At 43.4% G+C, this 26,686-nt stretch overlaps 2 protein-coding genes and 1 long non-coding RNA gene across 23 annotated transcripts in view; 2 read left to right on the top strand and 1 right to left on the bottom strand.

Moving 5' to 3' along the window:
* macf1 (microtubule actin crosslinking factor 1) overlaps window positions 1-2,694 on the top strand; it is a 319,723-nt gene extending 317,029 nt beyond the window's left edge. For all 21 annotated transcript variants that reach the window (XM_062962874.1, XM_062962875.1, XM_062962878.1 and 18 more), the window contains one exon: window positions 1,022-2,694. In XM_062962874.1, coding sequence (XP_062818944.1) covers window positions 1,022-1,278 — 257 coding nt within the window. In that variant the 3' untranslated portion in view covers window positions 1,279-2,694. The remainder of the gene's footprint in view (window positions 1-1,021) is intronic.
* On the bottom strand, window positions 417-12,799 carry LOC134293871 (uncharacterized). The gene is made up of 2 exons (XR_010000852.1): window positions 12,620-12,799; window positions 417-7,906 (listed from the first exon to the last, which is right to left on the bottom strand). It is a non-coding gene; the product is annotated as an uncharacterized LOC134293871 (long non-coding RNA).
* LOC100556733 (bone morphogenetic protein 8A) lies at window positions 4,641-24,271 on the top strand. The gene is made up of 7 exons (XM_003227388.4): window positions 4,641-5,320; window positions 17,785-17,980; window positions 19,618-19,766; window positions 20,273-20,470; window positions 20,860-20,939; window positions 21,716-21,826; window positions 23,781-24,271. Exons 1-7 carry the CDS (start codon window positions 4,831-4,833, stop codon window positions 23,928-23,930), a joined length of 1,374 nt encoding a protein of 457 aa, XP_003227436.1. The 5' UTR covers window positions 4,641-4,830; the 3' UTR covers window positions 23,931-24,271.
* Window positions 24,272-26,686: the final 2,415 nt, after the last annotated feature.

Here is a 26,686-nt window from a genome sequence, read left to right as displayed (position 1 = left end):
ATGCGGGCTTCATGCACAGAGAAGCAAAAACGTATCCCACAGCTATGTCTTCCCCAACCATTGCTTTGTAAGCGGCGCAGCCCACTCACAACAAGGCCGTGTCATCACAGAAGGAGATGGGCTGACTGCAGTGGGAGCTGGAATCCAGCAACAGGAAGGAAACTTATCCAGGAGGAGGAAGTATTACTAAGACAGTTGGGAACTGAAGTGGGGGGGGGGGGGGGGGGAGAAGATCATCTTGTATCAAAAGGACTGCATCAGACTAAAGACAGCTCCTGTGGAAGATGGGCCACACAGAATAGGATGTGGAAGTGCTTCCTAAGCCACAAACAGGGAATGCATTTGAGTTGTTAATTGCACAGGACGTTTCAGAATGAGGGCCCAATTTCAAAGCAGTATCTTTTACGACGGCAACATGTTGCACAATCATTTTATGAGCTATCATGTTTAACAAATTATTTTGAGCCAAACACAAATCTTAAAAATTACTGCAAAAATAGAGAACATCTCATTGGGCCTTATGTTGCCGGGTCTCAGTCTTGTAAATGACTGAGCCTGGCGGTTGTTTGTGCAGTGAGAGCACGTCTGGCAGGTATGCTCTGGAACTTTACAACTCAACATTTCACTTGTGGGCATGATTTCAATCGGGTCCATCTTTTTGAAACACGCTACATTTTCACTGCATGGTAGAATAGGCTAGCATTGGATGTGTTTTCTTCCAACTCTTATGATTCCAGGTTGGAAAGCTGCCCATGCTTTACGCATCTATGGGTGTTCATAGGCACATAGGCAGGGAGGCTCAATGGGCCAGTTGGCCATTGGACAACCTATGGGACACAGACACCTATGTCCAACCTCCCCATGGGGCCTATGTGCTGGTGTGCCTATGATCGCCCATAGGCCAGCCTCCCCAAAGAACCTCCTTGCCTCTTTGTCTTTAACCTACCTCCCCTCCCTCCCTCCCTATTTTCCATTTGCCTATTTGTGGTAGTGGCTAAGCACCTGCTTTTCATATTTCCAGACCCAAAGAAGACCACCAGCCGCCCAACCAGTAGGGCTGGTAGCCGGGCCAGCAGCCGCCGGGGCAGCGACGCCTCGGATTTCGACCTGGAGACCCAGTCTGCCTGCTCCGACACCTCCGAGAGCAGCGCTACTGGAGGGCAAGGGGGCTCCCGGCGGGGCACAGGGGCAAAGCCCTCCAAGATCCCGACGATCACAAAAAAGACGCCTACCGCCAACACTGCTGTCAGCCCCAAAATGCCCGGTGCTAGGAGATAACATGGCATCCATCATATTTCCTGCCTGGCAAAACTGACATTAAGAGAAAGGACCCAGCTATTGAAACACCCTGCTGGGTGCATATTTATTCTAGATGGAAAATATATATATATTGTTTAAAGTTTAAAAAAAGTTGTCAAGCTGCCTTATTTTGTTCTGTTAATTTCTTTTGTAAGTTACTATTTTCATGTGAATATTTATGTAGATAAAATTTGCCTTCTGGTGACCTTCTTTGCGTTTGGGTCGGGGGGAGGGACTGAGACAAGCAAAAGGTCAGGATGTGAAAATGTACAAACTAAACAATTATAAATAGGATTTCTGTGCAGCGCAGGAGCTTTATCCTGCTTTATCTTTTAGGATTGTTTCCTAAAACATTGTTATGAGAAAACAACGTTTCACTTGCTGTCCCAGCAAGTTATTGAGAAAAGCAACACAGGACTATCCAAGCAGTGTTCAAGGAACTCTCTCTTTCTTTTTCTTTTTTTGTGTAAATCTTGGATACCTCAAAAAGAGAGAAAACATGCAGCAAGGGAACCTGGGGCTTCTGTTTCCAGTTTTTTTTCTAAAAAAAAAAAAGAATTCCTGGTTTTACCTGAAGATTGCAACAGAGTGAGTTTGAACAAACATTTGCACAACTTTTGTTCCACTAAAGGAGCTCACTAAGAAAAACAACAACACTGTATACTTATAGCAATGTGCAAACGCCTCATCAGCTGCTAGGCTTTTTAAAAGGATAACTGATCCTGTACTTTGGGGAGGGGGCAGCAGGTGTTCAACTTGAAGCTGCCAAAAATGCCAGAAGATTCCTTGGGCCTGAGGGACCCTGGGCACACATCCCTTTGTTTGACAATGTAGCAGCAACGGGGATACGCTCTAGCCGCTGCAAAAACAACAGCCCCCCTCCCCTCACTTTTCAGTTCATGGACTGCTATGTGACAAGTGGCGGACTGCATTGTTTCCTATTTATTCTCTTGCCTCTGGACTGAGCCTGGCCACAGGAGACCCTCCGCTCCAGAGAAGAGCTGCCTTCAAGACGCACAGCCGCTTGGGAGTTTTTAAAAGTGTATCACCAGCAGCCCCCCCCCCCCCCTTCGCCAGCCTCCGCTCACACACAAACACACACTTTTGTATGCGCCCTCCACTTTTCTTCCCTTTATTGGGGGTGTGTGTGAAAGGGAGGAATGAAAAAAAAAGCTAAACTTGTGTGACCCTAAAGCAGGGGGAGGGAAGAGATGGGGCAGGGGCTACTTGGTCTTCCTGTATTTATTACCTTGTACTCTTTTCCCTTGCTCTGACTGACCATATTGCTGTGTGATTCTCAGTTGGTTGATTTGAGCCAGAACCTGAAGCTCTACCAATGAATTGTTTTAAAAGAAAATACTCTTTTTGTATTAAAATTGCTTGCAGTAATAATAAGCAACATGCCTCTTGCTTTGTGCTGCATAGAAAACCATCAGATTGAGAGGGAATGTGTGTGTGTACTGGGGGTGGGTATCCTTACTGACCTTTCCTTCCTCAGAGAAGACTAATCCAGGGACCTCCTCTGTGGTGGTTTGTGCTTGTGCAGGCCTTCAAGGAGCCTATCCACCTATGGCAACCCCATGATTTCCACAAGGTTTTCTTAGGCAAGGAACAGGAGGGCGTGCCCATTCCTTCCTCTAAAATATAGTCTGCACAACATGGTACTCATTGGTGGTCTCCCATCCAAGTAATAACCAGGGCTAACCATGCTTAGATTAGTTGTTCAAAAATCAGTTGTAAACAATGGGATGGTTGGCCTCTTGGCCAAGGCATAGAAGACTCTGCGGGTACTTGGCTCCAACCTCCTATAACTACCATCTTGGACTGCTATAGAGCTAGCCTTAAGCAAAAAACAAAACAAAAACAAAACCCAAAATTGCTCTCTATTGTCTACTACTTTATTCCCAGTGCTCGCTGTGAGGCTGCTACCCAAGCAAACACAAGCATGCCTCTGATATTCTCGCAGAATTCAGCATGACATCTGGGAAAATAGAGGAGGTGGTATAATGGGTCCCCAGCCAGTCCAACAACACAAGTAGTTTTGACAGGTCATAGCTGCAACGGTGAAAGTGTATGCTCTGAACATGCTCAAGGGCACCTTCACCTACAGAATTCCCACCCTCGGTTGGGACCTTGTACAGCTCGGACGCAGACCTCCAAATTTTAATGGATGTGTTAGGTTAAGAATTGAATCCTCTGCAAGATCAATGAGGTAAGGTACAGATAAGTGCTAGAACCCCTCTGAACAAATTCTGCCTCCCAAAAAACCCCAATAATAGGCTCACCTTAGGGTCATCATAAGTCAGAAATGATCTGAAGACCCAGAACAAGATAACAGAGTCCTGGAAAGCTGTTATTGAGGAAAATATACTCCATTTGCTAAGGGAGCAGAACTTTATGTCAACATGACTCAGGTATGCTATTTTGTCAAAAAGCCTGCCCCAATGAAAGCAGGCATTGAGAGGCACCCAGGTTTTTCTACAAAAACTTCTCAGAATGTGTAATACTTCCTCACTGTCATCAAAGGAAAACATTTCCATCTGCAAAGCAAGGACAGTTCTAATTTAGAGGCACAATAGGATATCATCCACCTAACAGCCAAATTCCCTCCCCATCAATAAGGAGGCCCAGGGCAGATTCCTAACCCCTCAGCAGGGAGGAAACTGCAATTCGCTTCTGGTTTGAGAGAATTGGCCATCTGCAGGGATGTTGCCCAGGAGATGCCCGGATGTTTTACCATCCTATGGGAAGCTTCTTTCATGTCCCCCACATGGGAAACTGGAACTGACAGACGGGAGCTCACCCTGCTCCCCGGATTTGATCTGCTAACCTTTCAGTCAGCAGTCCTGCTGGCACAAGGGTTTAACCCATTGTGCTACCGGGAGCTCTTGCAGTTTCTCAAGTCACTCCTGACACAAAAAAGTACTTCATGGGGTGGCTCTGCCTCTGACCATTCCATAGATTTGCCTCTCAGGAGCCTCCTTTCTCCATCTCACTGGACTGCAGCCGCAAACCCGTTCCAGGCTTATGATAGGGACAGGAACTTTGCAGCTCTCCGAATGTCATAGAATTGTCAACTCCAAAAATTGCTGGCCACTGGTTACATTAGCCAGGACTGCTGGGAATTGCAGCCCAATATCTGGAGTCTAGGCTTGGCTCACCTGTAGCTGCAAAAGAACAGTGGGAAGGAGAGGCTTCTACCCTGTGACATCAGCCCTTCCTAGCTGAGGGCTTCTCTGCTCTGCTGGGCTCCTCTCCCAGGCCAGGGACTTGCTGAAATGGGGCGGGCCAGCAATGAGGGCAACGGGAGTGCCTCCTCCCTCCCTACTTACGGAGTGAGTGAATGAACCAAGCGGCTGGGCCAGCCTCCCTCTCCTGTCCCAAGGCAGCCTCTCCCGCATACTGGAGGAGTCGAATAGTTAGTGGCAAGTGGCTGGAGCTGTCCTCCTCACTCACCTGTCTCCAGCTGGAGGAGGCAGGGCAGGGGCCGTCCCCTTGGCCCAAAGACCCTCCCGCTTAAAGGGCCTCACCATGCGGCTCCCAGCAGTGCTGCTGCTCGTCCCCCTTCTCTTCCTGCCAGGGCTCCTGCTGGCTGCTACTTCTCGATCCTCCTCGTCCTCATGCCGCCACCAGCAGCAGCAGCATCAGAATCGCCATCCTCTGCCTCTCCCTGCGCATCACCGCCGACTGAACGGGCGGCAGGTGCAACGCGAGATGCAACGCGAGATCCTGGCACTGCTGGGCCTCCCAGGGAGACCCCGGCCAAGAGGAAGAGCCCTCCTGCCACCACTGCCCCCATCCTCCTCTTCCCCGGCTACCAAGCGCCGCCGTCAGCCCCGTCCCATCTCAGCTGCAGCGCCGCTCTTCATGCTGGACCTCTACCGCACCATGGCCAGCCAGGAGGAAGATGAGGAAGACGAAGAGGAGGAGGGTGGAGGGCAGGAGCAGGGACCCTGGAGACCCCAAGCCTGGGCGCCGCCGAGGAGGGCTGCCGACACAGTCATGAGTTTCGTCAACCTGGGTGAGTCTCCCTGGCCCTGCCGTGGCTGCACCTCCCCCTTATTCCCTGACCTCCGTCTGTCTGCCTTTCCAGGGACAGAAGGTTGGACTGGATGAACCTGGGGGATCTTTTCCCATTCTAGGTTTCTTCTGTTTATACACACACACACACACACATACTTCCAAAGCAACCCATCATGGGGTTTTCTTGGCAAAATTTGTCTGTAAAGGGGTTGCTTTTGTCCTCCTGAGGCTGAGAGAGTATGACTTGCCCACGGTCCCTTCCAACGCTTTAGATTAGGCATGGGCAGACTTCAGCCCTCCAAGTGTTTGGACTTTAACTCCCACAATTCCTAAAAGCCTCAATACTTTTCCTTTTCCGCTTAAGTGGCTAAGGGGGAAAAGGAAGGGGCTTGAGGCTGTTATGAATTATGGGAGTTGAAGTCCAAAACATCTGGAGGGCAAATGTTTGCCCATGACTGCTTTAGATTCTATGATTTTAAATATCTGTCAAGGGTTGGCATATAGAAGACAGAACAGATGTGTCCTTTGCTGCTCCAAGGACCAAGTTAAAAAAACAGAAAAGCAGATTTTTGCTTAAATATTAGAGGAGAAATGCCTAACGGTAAGATTTACCAATGGAGCTTTGAAGGCTTGTGTGAGATACTTGCTGCATTAGGGTTGGACCAATAAAGGTAATGTGCTTGTGTTGGTTTTGTTGTATTTTGCTGCAGGCTACCCCTAATTAAGTTTCCTAATAATTACCTAAAAGATGAACTGCCATTCCTGGAACCTCCTGAAGAGGTAATTTACCACCTTTTTTGACCAGGGAAAAGAGAGCTCATCTATTTTGGGGGAGCCACGGTGGCACAATGGGTTAAACCCTTGTGCCAGCTGAACTGCTGACTTGAAGGTTGGTTTGCTAACCTGAATATTGCCGGTTTGAATCCGCGAGACAGGGTGAGCTCCTGTCTGTCAGCTCTAACTTGCGGGGACATGAGAGAAGCCTCCTAGCAGGATGGTAACACATCTGGGTGTCCCCTGGGCAACATATCTGTAGACAGCCAATTCTCTCACACCAGCAGCGACTTGCAATATGTTCTCAAGTTGCTTCTGACACGATAAAAAAAAAATCTTTTTTTTTTGGGGGGGGGGGGGGTTCAAAACAGCCTTGAGGAATACATGCCGCCCCAGGGTCTATCTTTGCTCATACCAATTTTGGGTAATCAGGATGCTCCCTTCATGACTACCTGCATCCCAAAAAGCCTGGGCACAAAATGCTTCCCAGCTTCCATAAAATGTTGTTTCTCATCTGTTTCTAACTCCATTGGGGGAAAGCGTTGTTTTTGCATGGCCCAGCCAGGACACAGAAGATTGCCTCTAGGGAAAACACAAAGAAACACAGAGGATTCAATGAGTTCTCCCCTATATACACAGTTGAGGTTCCCCGCTGATCAGACAAGAAAAAAGAATGTGGGTGTGAGAACAGAGCAGGGAATCAAAAGTGGGAACTGTACCCCTTCTTTCATATCCACCAGCAGGGAAAAGGGGTTCAACATATAGTATTGTAGCACTTAAACCCAGGACACCAAGTCACACTGTTCCACACTGCAAATAATGAGGCACTGTTGGAATCCAGTCGAGCGGGTTCTTGCGCTTCTGAACCTGCTGACTGCATGAAACTCGGTTGTGCGAGCGGCACATTTTTGGCTGTTCCTTCACAAGCATCCCTTACTTGCAATTTTTGAATTGGCCCTTGCTCTTGAGGGTGTGCAACAAGTAACTCACCCTAATTCAGGAACGGATGTAAAGAAGATGCACAGAAATTGAAATGCCATTTTGGTGTCTGAAACACAGGGCTCTGAAGGCTGCCTTTCCCCTCCCATGTCCCTGTCCCAGTAATTAATATGCACAATAATGCTAATTGGAAAACTTAGCAGCGATGTCTGTTTGACAATGGAGTGAGCTATCTCAGAAGATAGTGGGTTCTCCTCCACTGGAGGTTTTCAAACAAAACATGGACAGTCCACTGTCCAGGACACTTGATCTGTGGATGCCTGAACTAGCAGTGTTGGATTAGGTGACACTTACGAGTCCCTTCTAAAACTCGGGCAGGAATGAGGGCTGCTCTATGCATAAACCAGTGTTAGCTTGTGATCCATTTGCATATCACAACCAGATATGTGCAGTTAAAAGGGTGCCAAGTAGTGAGAATGTTAAATAGAAGTCAACTAAAGAACGCATCCAAATGAGCAAAAATACAAGCCAGAAAAATGGCAAGTAACTGCACACCATGACCAAAGACTGGGGGTAGGGAATGACACAAGTGGGTAAACAGATGGGTAGGGCACACTATTAAAAGCTAAAATCCTATTCCATGTAGGCCACCGGTTTGTCCTGCACTCTCTGATTTAGTCTTCTGCTTTCAACTGTAGCATAGGATGCAATATCATAATGAGTCAAAATATATTTTACTTGCCTGCTCAATCGGTCTGTACCTGGAACTGGCGATGGGTTTCATCTTGTCATTCTCCTTATGCTGCATAATGTCTTGGGTCAGCCCCGTGGTGACTCCAGTCACTCAAAGAGCTGTGCTTTTTGGTGGACTCTAGAAGAAAAAGATGGCAACATTTTTATTGGGCTGCCCTACAGCAAGAAAATAAAAGTGACCCCCCTAGATTGAGGGAAAGACCACATCAGTGGCTGTGTTTCCCCAGGCCAGGTGGAAGCACTGCCTGGCCCAGAGACATACAGACTTCCCCATTCACCTTCTTGTACAATCACAGAACCTTAGCAATGGAAGGGACTACAAGGGCCATCTGGCCCAACCCCCTTGCAAGCAGGAATAAACAACTGCTAGATCCCTGAAAGATGTCCACTCAATCCCTGTTTAAAGACCTCCAAGAGAGGAAGAGGTAAGGCAATGCTCTATAGACAAAGCACTGTGGTACCTACAGGTTTCTAGGTTATGAGACTCAAGGTGGGAATCATACAAATGGTAGTGGACAGCAATTCTCATGAGCACTGGCCAGCACAGGCAGTGTAAAAGGAATGCTGGGAGTTATCGTCCAATAGCATCTAAAACACTTTGACCATTCTCGTTTCTGATTCTGCTGAGATTCCTTGGAAACCTGCTGTGAATTTCCCCAGGCAGATTCTTCTATCAAAGCAATTTACAGTGCTTGGGAGGAGGGGGGGGGGGGTAATTTTTGGATTAGAAATCCCACGGTTTAGGAACTGTAGTCCAAATAAACATTTATTTTGAGTGCTGACGATTTAGGCAATAGGACTATTTCAGCAAATGATTTTGGAAAATCCTGAATGGCGACGGCTTTTTCATATAAGACCAACCACATTTTAAGTACAGTTTTTGTTTTGGTCTTGAGTTTTTGTTTCATAAGCATAAGTGATCATTTTTTCTCACTTAAAAAAATTGGTATCTTGGGGTTCCAACTGTGTTTCAAAAATATTAATACTGCAATCTCATTTGCATCATGTTACAATATAACTTAAATGGGAGCTTATTGGTGAGCAGCAACAGGACGAAAACTTAGTATCTGCTGACATAAAATGTTATGAGTGCTAGCGAACTTCTCTGTAACATGCACTAAGTTTGATCTCTAATAGCAATCAAAAACTCCCCAAGTGTCCACACCTGTTCCCTTCAGAGAGAGTTTACCTTTGGTAACATCCCAAGAGGAAAACATATGAGAATGCCTACTGCACCATAGAAATTCTGAGAACATTTTAAATTTAGGATTTGCGCAAGCCGCCCTGATTTCCATCGGAAGTGGCAGCTACGCCGCGTTCCCTGTCCTGACCGCAAAGCCGCGGAGACCAAATGCCAAGAGGAAGCTGAGGTTGTCTTTCTGGGAGTTGCTCACTGTCCATGGCATCTATTTTTGGGAAAACACAGAATGCTTGGAGGAGCCACCCAGTTTAATGGCTTGCTTATGTCCGAGGGAGGAAAGGCACTGGGTACTCTGGGGGAAGGGGGGAACGACAGGGTCTGGACTGCCAGCCAGTCTGGTGAAGAAGACTTTAGGTTAGGTTTGTTGGGAACTTCTCCTGCACAAATGCAAATTAATGTTTTGGTAACATGCAGGATCTCCATTGGTGCAGTTCCTCCAGCCAACAAGAAAGACAATGACAGCTCCCAAAGCTCTCCCTTTTGGGAAATGGTCAAGCCTCTGTTCATTTCATGATGATTATTTAGGCCTATACTTTAAAAAAACAACCAGCATGCTGGATGACTAGTAATACAGCCTAGAAACTTTGAGATTATTATTCCAGAAATCTGGAATGAAAAACCCGCCCCGATTCATAGGAAGCCATCTGGATAAGAGCCATGTAGCACTGCAATACAATGACAAGCATTGTGACAGGGCTGATGGGACTTGCAGCCTAACAACACCTGCAGGGCCATGTGATTTCAACCCTTGACCTGGTCCTTTCTTTACATGCTCCTTTCCTATTTCCTGAGAATGTGAGCCAAGCTTCCTACAACATTCCTCCCCCCACCCCTTCCTACTCTATTCTTCTATTCCCCAACAAAGGGTCCAAGATATTATTTAACACAAGCTGCATATAAAGCAGAGATCCAGGAAGGTCAGCAACACAATAGAGCTCTCCCCCACTCCGTCCTTTAGCCACTCAGTGGCCATTTGGTTGTGGAGGACTGGACCCCGTGTCAACAAGTCCCATTGAAGATCTCTGAAGAGGAACTAGATTCCTCCTTATGTAATGATAATACAAGTATTGATTACAACAGCCTGGAGTTACCATGAGAAAGCCAAGGCTTGTATTGCAACTACATTGCATTTGGACACGTGCCTATCTTGTTTCCCTACACTGTGTGTGTGTGCGGCTTTGAATGCTTGGCTGCTGGCTACTGTGATTTTTGAATGCTAGGCTCCTGACTATGGGCACCGTTTTCCAGCTGACAAATGAAGTCATGCATTAAATCTCTTTTAAGCAGACAGCATTACTAAAACTAACAGCTGTTGCCATTTTGCCCTCACTTTCTCTTCCAGCATGCTCTTTATTTCTAATTGCTGAAATTACAAGGAGTGCCTTCAGATAACACTATGCAACACAATTGTTGTTCCTGGGTTATAAATGTTATTTTCTAATTCGTTGTATCATAAAAACATGAAGAAAGTTTATTAAACTGCAAAAACTTTGTTTCTGCGGGAGGGACATCCTACAGCACATTTTGCTCTAGTTTTTCAATGAATATCTCATCGGGTCTCAACCAATTCCACATAGTTTGTGGCAACCACAAAAAACAAAGTTTCTGGAGTATAACTACTTTCAAAGTACGGTAAGTACCGCACAATTCAACAGGAAATATCACTTTCAAATCAGGGACAGAAAATTTTTCATATTGTTACATGGTATAATATTTCAAATTTTAAAAAGCCCAAAAGAAATAGCCCTGCCTCTACCACCCAACTTTCCAATGACCATCTCCATCCTGCAGGCAGCTGCCAGCATAGGAAGCTGAATCCGTCTCTACAGCTTGTGGGGGCTTTTTTCTGCTATTGGTTTCTGAGCCCAAATTTGGATGAGGCATCTTCCCCTCTGTCTGTTTTAGCAAGTGGGACACTGGGGCCCCATGTGAGAGCAACCCAGTGGGCGTCCAGGAAGGCAGACCCTGGGCTACGCGGTTACCTCTTAGAGACTATGTAATTGCTAGCTGGTGGCGGGTGGGTCAACTGCATCTGGTTTAGTGCCTTGTTTTTGCCTTTTTGAGACAGCAGAACAAACCTCAGCACAGATAGCAGAAGATTATGGTTACACTGATTAAGTGGAGAGAGCATTCTTTACCCAGAGCAATGAAAACTTTGCCCACATCCTTTATATCATGGTATGCAAAGGAAGCCATGTTATTATTGGCTCTTAACATTACTTGGGCACCAGGCTAAGAAAATATTTCCGTTGGTAGCAATCTGTATTCTGAGCCTCCATCTCCATCGGTCTGGGATTTTTCCCAGCTTCAAGCACAGCATTTCTAATAAGAGAGCATATTTGTACCAGAGGCCCTTCTCATAGGATAATATACAATATTTTTAGCAATTTTGTGCATAAAATAAAATCTGTGTGTGTGTGTGTGTGTATATATATATATATATACACACACACACACACACACACAGTAGAGTCTCGCTTATCCAACCTCCGCCTATCCAATGTTCTGGATTATCCAACGCAATCTGCCTCCGCCTGGATCCACAGCTGTTTCTCTAGACAGCAAGGACTGAACTTTTTATGGATTTAACTTCCGACAATGTTGTTACTGCAAGTCCATTTTATGCAATTCTGTCTTTATTTGTAATCAATTTGTTAGTAGCCAATGTTTTTATAGTCAATGTTTTCAATACATTGCAATGTTTTGATGCTAAATTCATAAATACAGTAATTACTACATAACATTACAGTGCATTGAACTGATTTTTTTTTGTCGATTTGTGGTAAAACATGATGTTTTGGTGCTTCATTTGTAAAATCATAACATAATTTGATGTTTTTCCTTAATACCTCCTTATTATCTTTTCCTTAATACCTCCTTATTATCCAACATTTTTGTTTATCCAACATTCTGCCAGCCCATTTATGTTGGATAAGTGAGACTCTACTGTATTTATTATACACACACACATATAATAATAATAATAATAATAATAATAATAATAATAATAATAATAAAAAAAACTTTATTTATACCCTACCACCATCTCCCCGTGGGGACTTGGGGCGGCTTACATGTGGCAGAGGCCCAAACAACATAGAACAAAACATAGGCAACATAATACAAATCACACTATAAAAAGATAAAACAGTAATACAATATATCAATTAAAACAAAAATACAGGACAAAAAATTGCATTTAAAACACATAAATGGTAAAATCGTAATAAAAACAGGATAGATTATTAAAAACCCTCTGGGGCTGATTAATTAATGACTGTATCTCCATATATACTATATAAAAAAATTATAAATTTATAGTCATTTATAGTTGTTCAAACCAGAAGCACTGAAGAGTACAATTATAAGTATTTTGATAACCACATTCTCCTCCCTGCCCACAAATTCAGCTTAGAGTATGCTTTTCTCTCTCACTGGAAGTATATGGGGATACTGCAGACCTTTATGCAATGAACAACATAATAGCCGTATGGTATCGCCTGAGGCAATCCCTCCATGAGGCCTACAAGGGAAAAACCCATTCCAAAGCCCTCTCTCACCTTCCCACTCGTATGATTTCGGCCTCATATCCTCCCCTAAAGTTAGTTTACCATACCAGAACCTCATTACCTGTTTGTTTTCTGCCTCTTTTAATCTCCCTGTTGATTTTGGAATAATCTGTCAGTCATTTGGTTTTGCAGTCTTGAGGGATTCTACTGCACGCTCACATAACATCCGCCATTTTGTTTTCCTGTGATGAGCTACTGGGCATGCTCAGAACAAGATGGCTGCCTGACCTGAGGCTTTCCCCCCCCCCCCCTTTCCTGCCAATTTAAGCATCCACAGTTGTTGAAATCTGTAGTCTCCCAAAGGGAGTTCGCTAGAGCCTGGCAGGAAACGCTAATTAAAGTAATTTACAGCCAAATGAAGAAGATCTGCACCAGGTTGAAGGCAAGTAGACAAGAGATTTTTATTCACTCTACAGCAATAAGATGCTAAAGGCCTTCTGAGCATGCCCAGATTGTCTCAAGGGAGAGAAACAAAATGGCTGATCTTTAATTCCCAGGAGAGTCTTGAGTACATGGATCATTTTCCCTCTAGGTTTTAGGTCCCCCAAGTTATTTTACTCTCAATAAAGGCTACTTAAAATCAGAAATAACTCCCAATGTCAAAAAAGTCATCTATAACTAAATTATAATTCAGGGGTAAAAAAATATATATAGTGAAACTGCTCTTTGATTCCTATTTTTCTGCCCAGAGATGAGGAGGAGGATTACATTGCCCCTGTGCTGGCACTTAACTGTGGTGTTGAAGTCACAATAAAGTAGAGGAGAGGTCAGTTGTAGTATCTGGCTGTTTATTAAATGATTAGCAAGTAGTTTCTTTTTTAAAATGTTTTATTTTAAACATTTATTTATTTACAGCACTTTTACCCCGCCTTTCTCACCTGAGGGGACTCCAGGCGGCTTACAATAAATAGGCAAAAATTCAATGCCTGCAAACAATACACTAGACAACAGTTCATATAAAAACAATGTAACATTACAGAATGAAAACACATTATACAAAATTTAAAAAACATATCCAAGTTAAAATAAATTCGTCCAAAATCCTCATACGTAAATCTTAGTCCAGACCATGTGAAATCAATGTTCTCATTCATTAAATGCTTGCGTGCACAACCATGTCTTTAAGGCTTTCACCATAATGTTAACCATGAGGATTATTTGATAAATGTTATTTCTAGTTGCCTGAGAGTTATTATTAAAAGTAGGCCTAGCGCCTACTATATCCCTTGCTATACTATCCCACAAACTATATTGGCTTGATATTCATATTGATACAAAGTAACTAAAAATCAAATTAAAATAAACTTAATGTAGCCAAGTATAATCATCATCATGACAGCTTTTGGTTACATTTCTGCAAAAAAGTAAGAAAGATTTTATTGTAATTTTGATTTAAAGTACTGTATTATCACTGCGCTCCATGCAGTCATGCTGGCCACATGACCTTGGAGGTGTCTATGGACAACGCCGGCTCTTCGGCTTAGAAATGGACATGAGCACCAACCCCCAGAGTCGGACACAACTGGACTTAACGTCGGGGAAAACCTTTACCTTTACCTATTGTCTTTGGCTGGTTACTTGAGTTCCAGAGAGTATTTTTTTAACTGTATTCGTTTACTGTATATAAGCAGAGGCTGGATGTTCATCTGTTGGGAGGGCTTTGTGTATCTTTGGACTAGATAGCTCTGGGGTCCCTTCCAGCTCTATAACTCTATATTTTAAACAAACTTGGATAGGACTCTTTTTGCTATCAATGCTCTCCTTTCCAGTTCAGTGCAAGTTTTATTTTAGGGGTCTTGGTTTGCACTAGGAGAGAATTCTATCTGCGTCTTTTTTGAATATATTTTAGGAGCCCCAAGACATTTCATGTGGTTCAAAGATGCCAACCTTTCCTTTTAATTAAAGTCCAAAAGAGGCACATGGGCCACTCGAAAGCAGCGGAGGCTAGTATAATTACAGTGGAGGTGTACTTTTTAGTATAAAAAGGAATCCCCCCCCCTCTATGTCATGCACAGAAAGAAAGAAAGAGAGACAAATGCTAAAAATATCTCAAAATTGGCAAAAACCTTGTCCGGACCTATAGAGATTTGGGGGCAAGAAACAGACTTGGGCGCATTTTTTGGACAAAATGAAATTCAATTCTTGCCACATTGCAAGGACCAGTAGCCAAGAGCCAATCTGAGGCAGTGGTTTGACTCCGGAGGCCAAGGTTCGAATCCCTCTTGACTAAGCAGACTCATTGGAAGACACTGCTTGATATAGGAGAGTTCCTTTAAAGTTCAGACTAAAAGCCAGAGCGGATGATCATCCTTATCAATCTTGCCAGCCATCACTGATTGCTGGATAATTTGCAAAACTCTCGCCAAGAAGAACAGGAGTTTATGCCTCTGAATGAACCCTTTAAAACTTTGCAGAGCAGTGGTCCCTTTTTTTCAGGATAAAGTTGAACCATTGGAAAAAAGCACCGTATGGGTTCAGTCGCGTAACCAATTACAGGTCCATTTAATAGTAGCATTGCCTAGCCCACACATTTGACTATTTTGTTTGCAAGAAGGTCATGGGGAACCTTGTCGCAGGCACTGAAACCAAGATATGCTCCATCCACAGCATTCACTGCATCTACCAAGATTGGAACTCTGTTGAAAAAAGAGGTAAAATGAATCTGGCATGACTTTGGAAGTCGCTTTGGATGAGGAATGGGTTTCCTGCATCTGCTACGCTTTGTCGACTCTTCCAGACCCTTGGCTTTTTGTTTCTTTGCAAACAAGACGGAGAAGGGTTTGTGGTGAACCATGTTGGGCCACAAGGCATAATTAAAATCTCAGGAGGAGATGCAAGGACAGCAACGGTCACGGATGGACAGCAAGGAAAAAAAGTAGAAAATATGAAGACAAAACTAATGCCAGACACCACAAGGCTTCCATTCTGCTCTCATTATTATTGACAGCCACAATAGCCTCAGGCTGTTGCATCTGCGTTAATTCATTAGCAAGTCATTCAAACAAAGCTGAGTCTGGAGCCAAAACCTTCTTGGATCCCGGCAGAGCTCTATAGTCCAGTTGAGGCACCACTTGCATCAGGTGCATCTACACTGTTGATGTAATGCAGTTTGGCACCATTTGAGCTGCCATGGCTCCCTACTATGAGATCATGGGATTTGTAGTTTAGGGAGGTGCTGGCCCTCTTGGGCAGAGAAGGCAAAGTGGCTTGCAAAGTGATGATGATGATGATGATGATGATGATATAATAATAATTTTATTTCTTACCCGTCTCTCCTCGTGACTTGAAATGGGTCACAGCACAGTCAAAGCATACAAACATTGCAAAAAATTCTATAAACTCACATATTAAAATGTACCATGTCTCACTGCTCCCATAGCAATGAGATATGGGGGTTCAAGCGGAATCAGACTGCATTCATTTGACAGTGTAGATGCACCCATAATTCCTAATGCTACTTTCGTTCTCTCCATTCTAAGTTACTCCCAGCTGAAGAGATCAACATCTTTCAAGGCAACCTATTGGAACAGTTGTTACAGTAAATAAGTTATTCTTAATGTTTAGCTGGAATCCCTTTTCCTCATATCATATGCCATCATAATCTATTGTCTAGGTAATACACAGAAATCTTTCCAACCATTCCTTAAACTTTAAAGGATTTGAATCCTAGACCTAGAGTTATCCTGATCCTTCTCTGAACAGGCTCTTAATACTTAATCTCCAAACAGAAAGCAGATGCAGAGGAGTGGAGGGGGAAACCTGGCAATGAATAGGAAGGACAAGTAAATACATCAAGAACCCATTTAAATCTCTACTGATTAAGTAAGAGGTTTGGAAACATCCCTTTCTCATATTGAGCAAAGCAGGAGCATTTGCACCCCTTCCTGGAGACGATCCATGAAAACAGTCTTTGGAACAAAAGCTATGAAGAAGAAGCTGCCTTAAATCTCCATCGTCCCATAAACAGAGGGCAAGGAACAGAAACTGCACATGGGTTCGCTTTGGGTGGTTTTCCATTTCTTCACACGGCTAATGAGCCTCATTTGCAAACCCTTGCGAGGCGGAAAAATGTCCTTTCCTCCCTCTGGAAATGCTTGGAATAGTGTTGAAATTCGTAATGTCTGTAATACTTTGCACGGCTTGCACTTGCGCAACTAATTTTTTTCCATCATTGCACAAGGAGGTATCCATCACTCCTGTGAACAAATCTTACTTTTTAATTAACTTTAGTTTTTTTCCAGCATTGCACAAGGAGGCATTTGTCATCTCCTCTGAACAAATCTTACTTTTTAATTTTATTTACTTTATTTTTTATTATATCTTTTGCCTAATTTAGTTAAGTATTACATTTCGTCTTCCTATATATTGAAGATTTATGCATGATTTTTTAAAAGTCGGATGTGTTTGTCATTAATTAATTCTGTCGTTTTACCTTGCTTCTTGTTGAGGTTTTACACACCAACGAAAAAAAGACACGTGTTTGTTATTAGCTCTTGATTAAATGTTATCTTGCTGCTTGTTAATGTTTTGTCTGTTTTAAAAAATATGCTGTTGTGTTTTGTCATTAGTTCACTATGAAACTTTTAACTTTCTATTTATTGATGCTTTATGCATAGGTTAAAAAAAGATTTTGTGTTTGTCATTTGGGGTTCTTATATATCAATACAGAATGAGGCCTAAATAAACAAAAGCCGTCATCTCTTCACATTTGCGGGTTTCGCTTTGCAGATTGGATTATTCATGGATTTGAGTCATATGTTCTCTCTTGGGTAATATATATATATATATATCTCGTATACAACAGTTTAGGTAGCCAACAATGCCCGGGTTAGATATTGTATAGTGCTATTTTTTAGAAATAGTCATAGTTGGATTTTGGATTTTTTTGAATTAACCCATAAAAATGCAGATGGGATGTGGGTGCATTACAACTCACATCATCACAGATCAATACCCTCCAAACCTCAACAGGACCTAAAGTTGGTCATGGTGGGTATGATAGACAGGCAGACAGAGAGAGAGACTGAGAGAAATAGAGACTGGAGAGAGACTGGAGATTGATAGAAAGAGACTGGAGAGAGAGACTGGGGATGTAATAGATAGATAGCTGGAGACACACACAGAGACTGAAGATAGATAGATGGATGGAAAGCATTCCCACTTTTGTGCTGGCCCTATGGCTCTGACCCCAGTATTTCCTTGTCCCTCCCTCCTCCTGCTTTGCAGTGGAACTGGACCGGGACATCTTCCACCAGAAGAAGCCTTACTGGAAGGAGTTCCGGTTCGACCTGGCACAGATCCCAACCGGGGAGTCGGTCACCGCTGCCGAGTTCCGAATTTACAAGACACCGAGCTTTGCCTGGCCTTTGAACGCCACCCTCCACTGCAGCGTCTATGAGATCATCCAGGAGCATCGCAACAGGTGCGCAGGAAGGCAGGCTCCTGGCCCAAAATGGAGGCCAAGGTTTGAACCCTCGCTGGGCAAGTCATGCTCTCTCAGCCCAGAGAAAGACACACCTACATGATAGGGTCCTTCCATGAGTTGGCACCCAACAAGAAACCCTGGGTTCTGAAAACACCAGGATCATTTCCAACTGCTTATCATGAAAAAAAACCCCAATGGCTTGTAGATATAATATATCTAATTATATATAATTAGATATTATATATTATATAATAATATATATAGTAATTATAACATATTGTATATACATATAATATTCATAATATTGTAATACGATATAATACTAATAATACAATATAATATTAATTATATTTTATATTTTACATGTAATATTACTAATAATATTACAATATATTGATACAGTACAATATAGTAATTTATTACCAGTATTGTACTACGCTAATATAATATTGTATGTAAATTTAATTTGTAAGCCGCTCTGAGTCCCTTTCGGGGTGAGAAGGGCGGCATATAAATGTAGCAAATAAATAGATAGATAGATAGATAGATAGATAGAGCCAGATAGATAGAGCCAGATAGATAGATAGAGCCAGACAGACAGACAGACAGACAGACAGACAGATAGATAGAGCGAGCCAGATTAGCCAGATAGATGGATGGATGAATGATATAGGTAGGTGATATAACCAGATAATGATATAGCTATCTAGCTATAGAAAAATTACACTATGCAACACAATGTATGTTCCTAATTGGTTCTCTCATAAAAACATGGAAAAAGTTTATTAAACTGCAAATCCTTGTGAGGGACATCCTGCAGCATATTTTGCTATAGTTTTCCTATGAATATTTTATCAAGTTGCAACCAATTCAACATAGTTTGACACATGGGATAGCTGGTATATTATAATATACAGTAGAGTCTCACTAATCCAAGCCTCGCTTATCCAAGCCTCTGGATAATCCAAGCCATTTTTTTATTCAATGTTTCCAATATATCGTGATATTTTGGTGCTAAATTCATAAATACAGTAATTACAACATAACATTACTGCGTATTGAACTACTTTTTCTGTCAAATTTGTTGTATAAAATGAAGTTTTGGTGCTTAATTTGTAAAATCATAACCTAATTTGATGTTTAATAGGCTTTTCCTTGATGAGTCCTTATAATCCAAGATATTCGCTTATCCAAGCTTCTGCCGGCCCGTTTAGCTTGGATTAGTGAGACTCTACTGTAGTTAGAGAGATGAGGTAGCCAGATAGATAAATAAATAGGTAAAGGTAGATTACATGGATAGATGATATAGCCAGATTGATATAGAGAAATATAGATAGATGAGATAGGTAGATTAGATAGATAGATAGATAGATAGATAGATAGATAGATAGATAGATAGATAGATAGATAGATAGATAGATAGATTCTACCTGTATTTGTGGAGGTGTAGCCGTATTGGTATCCTTGGTGTTGGATTAACATCCCTCTCTGTTGATGCATATGATAATGATGACACTTTTATCTTGACTCAGATGCAAAGCAGTTCACAATCTTAAAAAAGCGATGCCATTTAAATTCTACAAGATATTAACCTTTAACTGGCAAAGCCTCACTGTCTTCTGCTGTCCCTCCAGGGAAGCGGAGCTGCTCTTCTTGGACCTGCAGGACTTCCGGTCTGGAACCGAGGGCTGGCTGGTGTTTGACGTTGCTGCAGCCAGCAATCATTGGCTCCTGACGCGCAAATACCACCTAGGCCTGAGACTTTACGTGGAGACCGAGGACGGTAAGGCCGAAGCTACCTTTCAAGTGGCCTTTGTCCATAGAAACCTATTCAGTGACTCAACGTCATTGCTCTAGTGCAGAAAAAGACCACGTGTGTGTGGATGTGGTCTTTGTGGCCCTTTGTTTACTTATTTTATCAGTGCTTTGCCTGTCTCCTGGGATGGGGCCCAAGACAAATTGCAGTAATGGAACTCTAAAGAACTTATTTTGCCAAAGTTAAAATTCTGATCGGAAAGTACATGGCTTAGGGCGGTTTAAATCACAACAAAATATAAACCGCTGAGAGAGGTCAACCAGAGTTTTGGAGTATGGTGCCATCGATATGCAGATGACACCCAACTCTACTACTTCTTTCCACCTAATGCCAAGGAAGCTATCCTGACCCTAAACCAGTGGGGCAGGTTGATGTAAAAAGGCTTTGTGACAAGGAGTTTCCTTATTAGAAGCTTTGTTAACCGTGGCACACTTTGTATGACACACCTGTTAACCTGGTGCTTGGTTTTGCAGGCGAGAGCGTGGATCCCAGCCTGGCTGGCCTCCTGGGGCGTCAAGGGCCTCGCTCCAAGCAGCCCTTCCTGGTGACTTTCTTCAGGTCCAGCCAAAACCAAGCCAGGGTCCCGCGAGCAGCAGTCAAGCAGCTGAGGAAGCGGCCGCACAAGAGGACAAACAACTTCTCGCACCTCAACCGGCTCCCAGGGTCATTGGGTAGGTAAGGAGATGGGACATGAGGCTTGCAGAGTCCATGGTAAACAATGCACATACAGTCTATGCTTTAAAATCTCCAGAGGCACACTGGATTATGACAAGAGAGGCTCTTGTCATAATCCCTGACAACAGCATATTCCACAACTGAACAGCTCTTTCTGCCCAGGAAGTGCTTCCTAAAGTTTTGGTAGAATCTCTTTTCCTGTTATTCGGAATCAATTGTATCCTAGTCTCTAGAGCAGCAGAAAACAAGCTTTCCTTTTCAAAACCCTCTGGATTTTCTACCTAAGATCAGACCAAAGTGCTATTCTTTCTCTTGTTTTCAGCATGTTGTCCCTTTGGCAAATGCCAGACTGTTAATGAAGCCCTTCAATGCTTTCCTTCCGCAGACGATGTCCACATTTCGGAAGGCAGGCCAGTCTGCAGGAGGCATGAGCTCTATGTCAGCTTCCGAGACCTTGGATGGCTGGTCAGTATGTCCTTTTCACCTCTTTGGCGACATCCCTCCCTGGGGCTGCAGGGGGATGATAGGTACTTCCATCTGGCTTGACTCTGCTTCCCAATAGTTCACAAAACCATAGCCATCTTTAATGGATTAGACATGTTGACCTGGGTGTGAAAGTAGAGGTTCTTTGGGTGTAGAGCATACACAATGAGTCCATGCATCCACTCAGTGCTCAAGAGAGGCCATGGCAGGGAGGAGTGTGCCCAGCACTTCTCTGCATGATCTTTTGTTTTGGCTCTATTCAACCAGCAGCTCGTTTTAAAACACACCAGGCAGACTCCTCTTTGGTTACAGAAGAGCAGTGTGCCTCCAACTTTAATTCAGGAAAATAATTTCATTTCAACTAGCACCTGTTGTGGAAACAAGGATTGCAGAGAAAGCTTCATCAGAGACCACTTTCCCCCATGATAATTAATCTTCCAGGAGTAGATTTCCCTTCCAAGGGACAGATTTCTCTCACTTCTTGTTGTCTCAGCCCCATTCTTAACTTGGAATCATATGTAAGTCATATGTTTAACTCGGAGATGGCCTGCATGCTACTAAAATCCCTTGCAGTTGTTCACTTAAAAAAAACTGTAGGAAAAGAAATGTTTTTCACTTGCCAATGGATGAAGAGCAAGGAGGGAGCCTTTTGTGATAAAAGAAGATACGTACTGTTAATCAAAGCTTCTTTCAGTTGCCAGAACTGAGCCCACGAGTGTGGCTCCTTCCAAAACACTGTTCCTTTGCTCCTCTTCCAGGACTGGGTAATTGCACCGCAGGGCTACTCTGCCTTTTACTGTGATGGAGAGTGTGCTTTCCCCTTGGACTCCTGCATGAACGCCACCAACCACGCCATCCTGCAGTCCCTGGTCAGTATCCTCCGGCTGGAAATAGCAGGACAGTAATGGAGTTTCTCAGCAAAATAAGGGAAGCCGAGGAGAGATTGTGGATGCATGTGAGAGGAGTTGCCATGGATGCACATGTGCCTTTCATGATGGGAGCAGCCATCTGTAGGCACATGCGTATCTCCCCTTCCCCAAGGGCCCACCATCTTCCACTGCTTGGTAAATGATGCCCAAATGCCCCTGATGCTCACTATCTCCCTTCCACATCACACCATTATAGCACTTGGATTCCACTTTAACAGCCATGGTTTCATCAAATGACATCCTGGGTTAGAGAGTTCAGGGTGCACTAGATCACTGCCTCTTAAACTGTGGGTTCCGACCCCAAATGGGCCCCCCTGAGCTCCATGTTGGGGCCACAAAAAATTGTCAACATCCAAAGGTTTCTGAACGCAACACGTTTCCACAAAATGTACATTGTTTACCATGGATGCTGCAGGAAATGCTTCAAGCTGTACTTCAGAAAAGGGAAATCGGCCTGTTTAGCAAGCCTTGGGAATGCTGGTTTATTATCAGGAAATGCTTGGTTTTTATACCTATTTTATATGCAGTACGCATATACCTGTGCTGTGGACATGTAAAACTAGATCATTCATTCCCAAACTTTAATTCTTGGACTTCAACTCCCAGAAGCCTCAATGAGCTTGGCCAAGCATTAAGGATTCTGGGAGCTGAAGTCCAAAACATCTGGAAGACTGATATTTGGGAACTGCTGCATTGGAGGAACTGTCAGAAAAGTCTAAGCATCACAAAACTACAAATCCAAGCCCTCTGTAGGATGCAATTGAAGGGATATTTAAGTGCTACCATTGTGTAGTGTGTAAAAAAGACTTCAATACCCCTCCCCCCAAAAAACAAAACATCTTTAAACATACAGCAATGAGACTTTGAAAGCCTCCTTTGGCATCAATGAAGGGTGTTTTTTCTAATTAGATTAAAGGCAGCTAAGGAGGGAAATGAGGAAATATTGTTTTTATTCCGTTTTCTCATTCTTTCATGTTCCTGATGCCTCATGCTTTTTCACTCCTCCTTCAGAGATTTAATTGATATAAATGTGACCTCCCTCCGCACTGCATGTCCCCTACAGCCAAGCCTTTGCTGGCCTCTTAAATTCCTCATTGGGCTTGAAAGGGCTTCCAGTATAAACTCAAGGTGCTACACATTTTTTGGATAAATGTTTTTGCAAATGACTTCCTCTCTAAGGAGATCCTTCCTACATAAGCCGACTTGCCATCTCATAGAAACAAACACTCCTTTGAAGCTTTATTCCCCATTTCTTCAAGTCATGACTGGTGGCATGTATTTAGTCTTCAGGGTTGAGACCTATTCCTCATCCAAACAGAGAAAACAGATACTTTTTAGACAGAGAAGAACACCATTCTCTCTTAAAACTTACTATCATCACCATCACCATCATCTATTTACCGCTATATCGTTCTATCAATGTACTTGGCACTCTGCAAGTAAAAGAAGCCTAAAACAGTTATGTCAAAGGTATATAATCTAAAACAGACATGAAAAGGGGAAGGAATGAATATAAATGAAATTTAATTGGAAAATAAATGATCCAGACAGGAATGCAAAAGCAATCCAATGAATAAGCAGGATATAAATACTAATGCTGATTAATAATAGGTTATTGAATTTGTTTTAGATTTAGTTTTGCAGTATGTCATAGTTGCTGGTCAGAGAGCTGTTTAGTTTTAGTGAGATATATTATTAAAATCTGCTTTTTTGTATTCTTGTGCTTTTATTATTTTATCTATCTTAGAGAGGTGGGGTGGGATGACCTTTGGGCTCTTCCAACTCTAGGACTCTGTGATTGTTGAAGTACAACAGTCCCAAGGAAAACTATGGATCTGAGAGCCTTTCCTGGGCTGTCTCCCACCCTTAACCTTTGTGTTTCCGATTCCCGCAGGTCCATCTGATGAAGCCAGATGCGGTGCCCAAGGCCTGCTGCGCCCCTTCCAAGCTCAGCGCCACTTCCGTCCTCTACTATGACAGCAACAACAATGTCATCCTCAAGAAGCACCGCAACATGGTGGTCAAGTCCTGCGGCTGCCACTGAAGGCCTGGGTCTGGGTTGCAGCTGCATTTTAGGGGGGAAAGGAAGCAAGGACTCACTCCCCAATAAGACTATATGAGGACCTCTCCAAAAACACTACTGTATGGGGGCAAAGAACATAGACTGACTGCTCTGGGAGAATGCAAGTAGTGCATGGGTTTGGCCTGACCTCAGCCTCACACTCTGGACTTTGAAGCCGCAGAAGAGGCCTGGCCAAGCGAACGCAAACATGCCCTGGCCGAGCCCCCAACAACACAGACCTTCTCTGTATTCGGTGCCAAGGAAACAAGGCGCCCACAGATCCTTGCCTTGGAAATTAAAGGAAAGCCATGCAAATCAACACACCCCTTTGGCATCAAGAGACTCTTTTTGATCCTTGGCGTTTCTGGTCTTGGTCCGGTTTGGGGCAAAGGTACACTGTAAAAAAGGGTGGGGGGTCTTGGGTTGCCAAGGTGAATGGAGGGGTCCTCCCCTTTTTAGGCCTGAGGCCTTGTCCAATCCCTCCTCCTCCTTGACTCAAGTGGAAACCCTCTTTCTAAAACTCGGGGTTGCAAGATCCAATGTCAAGGGATTCCGTAAAGAGGACCACAAAAGACAGCCAATTGCATAAATCCACATAAACTGCACAAACTTTATTTTCGTGGGACATCCTGCAGCAGCACATTTTGCTAGTTTTTTTTAAATAAATATCTCATAGAGTCTCAACCAATTCAAGCTAGTTTGTGGCAGTCACAAAAACAAAGTTTCTAGAGTGTAACAACTACTTTTAAAAGTGTTATTTCCTGTTTAATTGTGCAGCACTTACTTTGAAAGTAGATGTTATATTCCAGAAACTTTGTTTTTGTGGCTGCCAAAAACTATGTGGAATTGGTTGAGACTCTATGAGATATTCATTGAGAAACTATGGCAAAATGTGCTGCAGGATGTCCTTTCCACAGAAAGTTTGTGCAGTTTAATATAGTTCATACATGTTTTTATGATAGAACCAATTAGGAAATGATATCTGTAACCCAGGAAAAAAATCATGTTACATAGTGATATATTTTCAAGCAATCTGATGCGGCGAAGGATGCACCAAACGGCAAGCCATAAACCAGAAGTTGAACATGGGGTATGAATCTGCACAGCATTGCTTTTCCTAACCCGCTTTGCTGACCTTGCAGCACAGCAGCCTTCCTTGTTCCCTTCCTATGCAAAAAAGGACCCTTTGGCAACTCTCAAAGTAATTCTTGTCCTGATCTCCTCGAAGCATGCCCCGTTCCTTCCCTTCAGCAAAAGATATGTCTCCATTTCCCACACGTCAACATGTTATGGATTCTGCAGAATCTGCACTATCCCAGGCTGCTGTTTAAATAACCTCAGCTTCTCCAAATGCACCGGAAGATCCGGTTCCTTTCCTTGCCTGGTGGATGCAGAGCAACACCCCTCTGGCCTTCCCTTTTGCAACAATACTTCCCATAAGCTTTGCATAAGGTAACTCCCTTTTGCAGCTCTTCCCACCAATCTTTCCTTCAAATTCGGGGAGGAGGCTCTATTTTTTGCTCCTCTCAAATTCGCTTCTGGCAGATCCTGGGGCAGCAAAGCCCATAATTATGCACCAAGGGAAGGAAGAGAAACCCTTCCTCTCCTCTTTGCCTTGAAGACAGGTTTCATCAGCCTTCCCACAGGATGTTATGGCACAACTGTGCCAGAAACTGACATATTTTTAAAGAGAGAGAAATGAAATGGCACAGACTCTGGTTTATTCTGATTCCCACCCCTGAATTCCATTTCATTCATTCATATTGGGAAAGAGGCTAACAAGTAACTATGGCTGCATCTACACTGTGGAATGGATGCAGTTTTACCCCACTTTAGCTGTCATGACTCAATGCTATGGGATCCTGGGATCTGTAGTTTGGAGAGGCCCCAGCCCTCTTTGGCAGGGGCGTGTCAGGAGCAACCGGAGTTGCTTCTGAAGTGAGAGAATTGGCCGTCTGCAAGGACGTTGCCCAGGGGACGCCCAGATGTTTTTGATGTTTTTACCATCCTTGTGGGAGGCTTCTCTCGTGTCCCCGCATGGAGCTGGACCTGATAGAGGGAGCTCATCCACACTCTCCCCAGGTGGGATTCGAACCTGGCAGCTTTCAGGTCAGCAACCCAACCTTCAAGTCACTTATTCCACTACGCCATCTGGGGGCTCCTAATTCCATAGTTTAGATAATCCTTAAACTAATAGAGGTTTGTTCCTGTGAAGGTTTATTCTTCAAGTTGACTGTTTCTGCTTCAATCCTGGAAAGCCAGGAGAGATTGGAGGAAAAAAACCACTAAGAGAAAGAAATGTGTTGTCAAAGGCTTTCATAGCCAGAATCACTGGGTTGCTGTGAATTTTCTGGGCTGTATGTCCATGCTCCAGAAGCATTCTCTCCTGATGTTTTGCCCACATCTAGGGCAGGCATCCTCAGAGGTTGTGAGATCAGTTGGAAACTAGGCAAGGGGGGTTTATATATCTGTGAAAAGTACAAGTTGGGAGAAATAACTCTTGTCTGTTTGAGGCATGATTTTTTCCTGTCTGGAATTCTCCTGTTTTCAGAGTTTTGTTCTCTATTTACTGTCCTGATTTTAAAGTTTTTTTTTAAATACTGGTAGCCAAATTTTGTTCATTTTCATGGTTTCCTCCTTTCTGTTGAAATAATCTACAAGCTTGTGGATTTCAATGGCTTCGGTGTGTAGTTTTTGAATCTGCAAGGCCATTAAATGCTAATCAAGATGATCAACTG

This window comes from Anolis carolinensis, unplaced genomic scaffold (genome assembly GCF_035594765.1).
Source record: "Anolis carolinensis isolate JA03-04 unplaced genomic scaffold, rAnoCar3.1.pri scaffold_10, whole genome shotgun sequence".
NCBI classification, from domain to species: Eukaryota; Metazoa; Chordata; class Lepidosauria; order Squamata; family Dactyloidae; genus Anolis; species Anolis carolinensis.
Note: the sequence above shows the minus strand (reverse complement) of the source record. Positions and strands in the feature narration are given on the sequence as shown.

Excerpts from the sequence above, each read along its gene's own strand:
- LOC100556733 (XM_003227388.4), top strand. The coding sequence starts at position 4,831 with ATGCGGCTCCCAGCAGTGCTGCTGCTCGTCCCCCTTCTCTTCCTGCCA. Across the intron at positions 17,981-19,617 it reads ATCCAGGAGCATCGCAACAG|GGAAGCGGAGCTGCTCTTCT; the intron begins GTGCGCAGGAAG and ends CTGTCCCTCCAG. Across the intron at positions 19,767-20,272 it reads TTACGTGGAGACCGAGGACG|GCGAGAGCGTGGATCCCAGC; the intron begins GTAAGGCCGAAG and ends TTGGTTTTGCAG.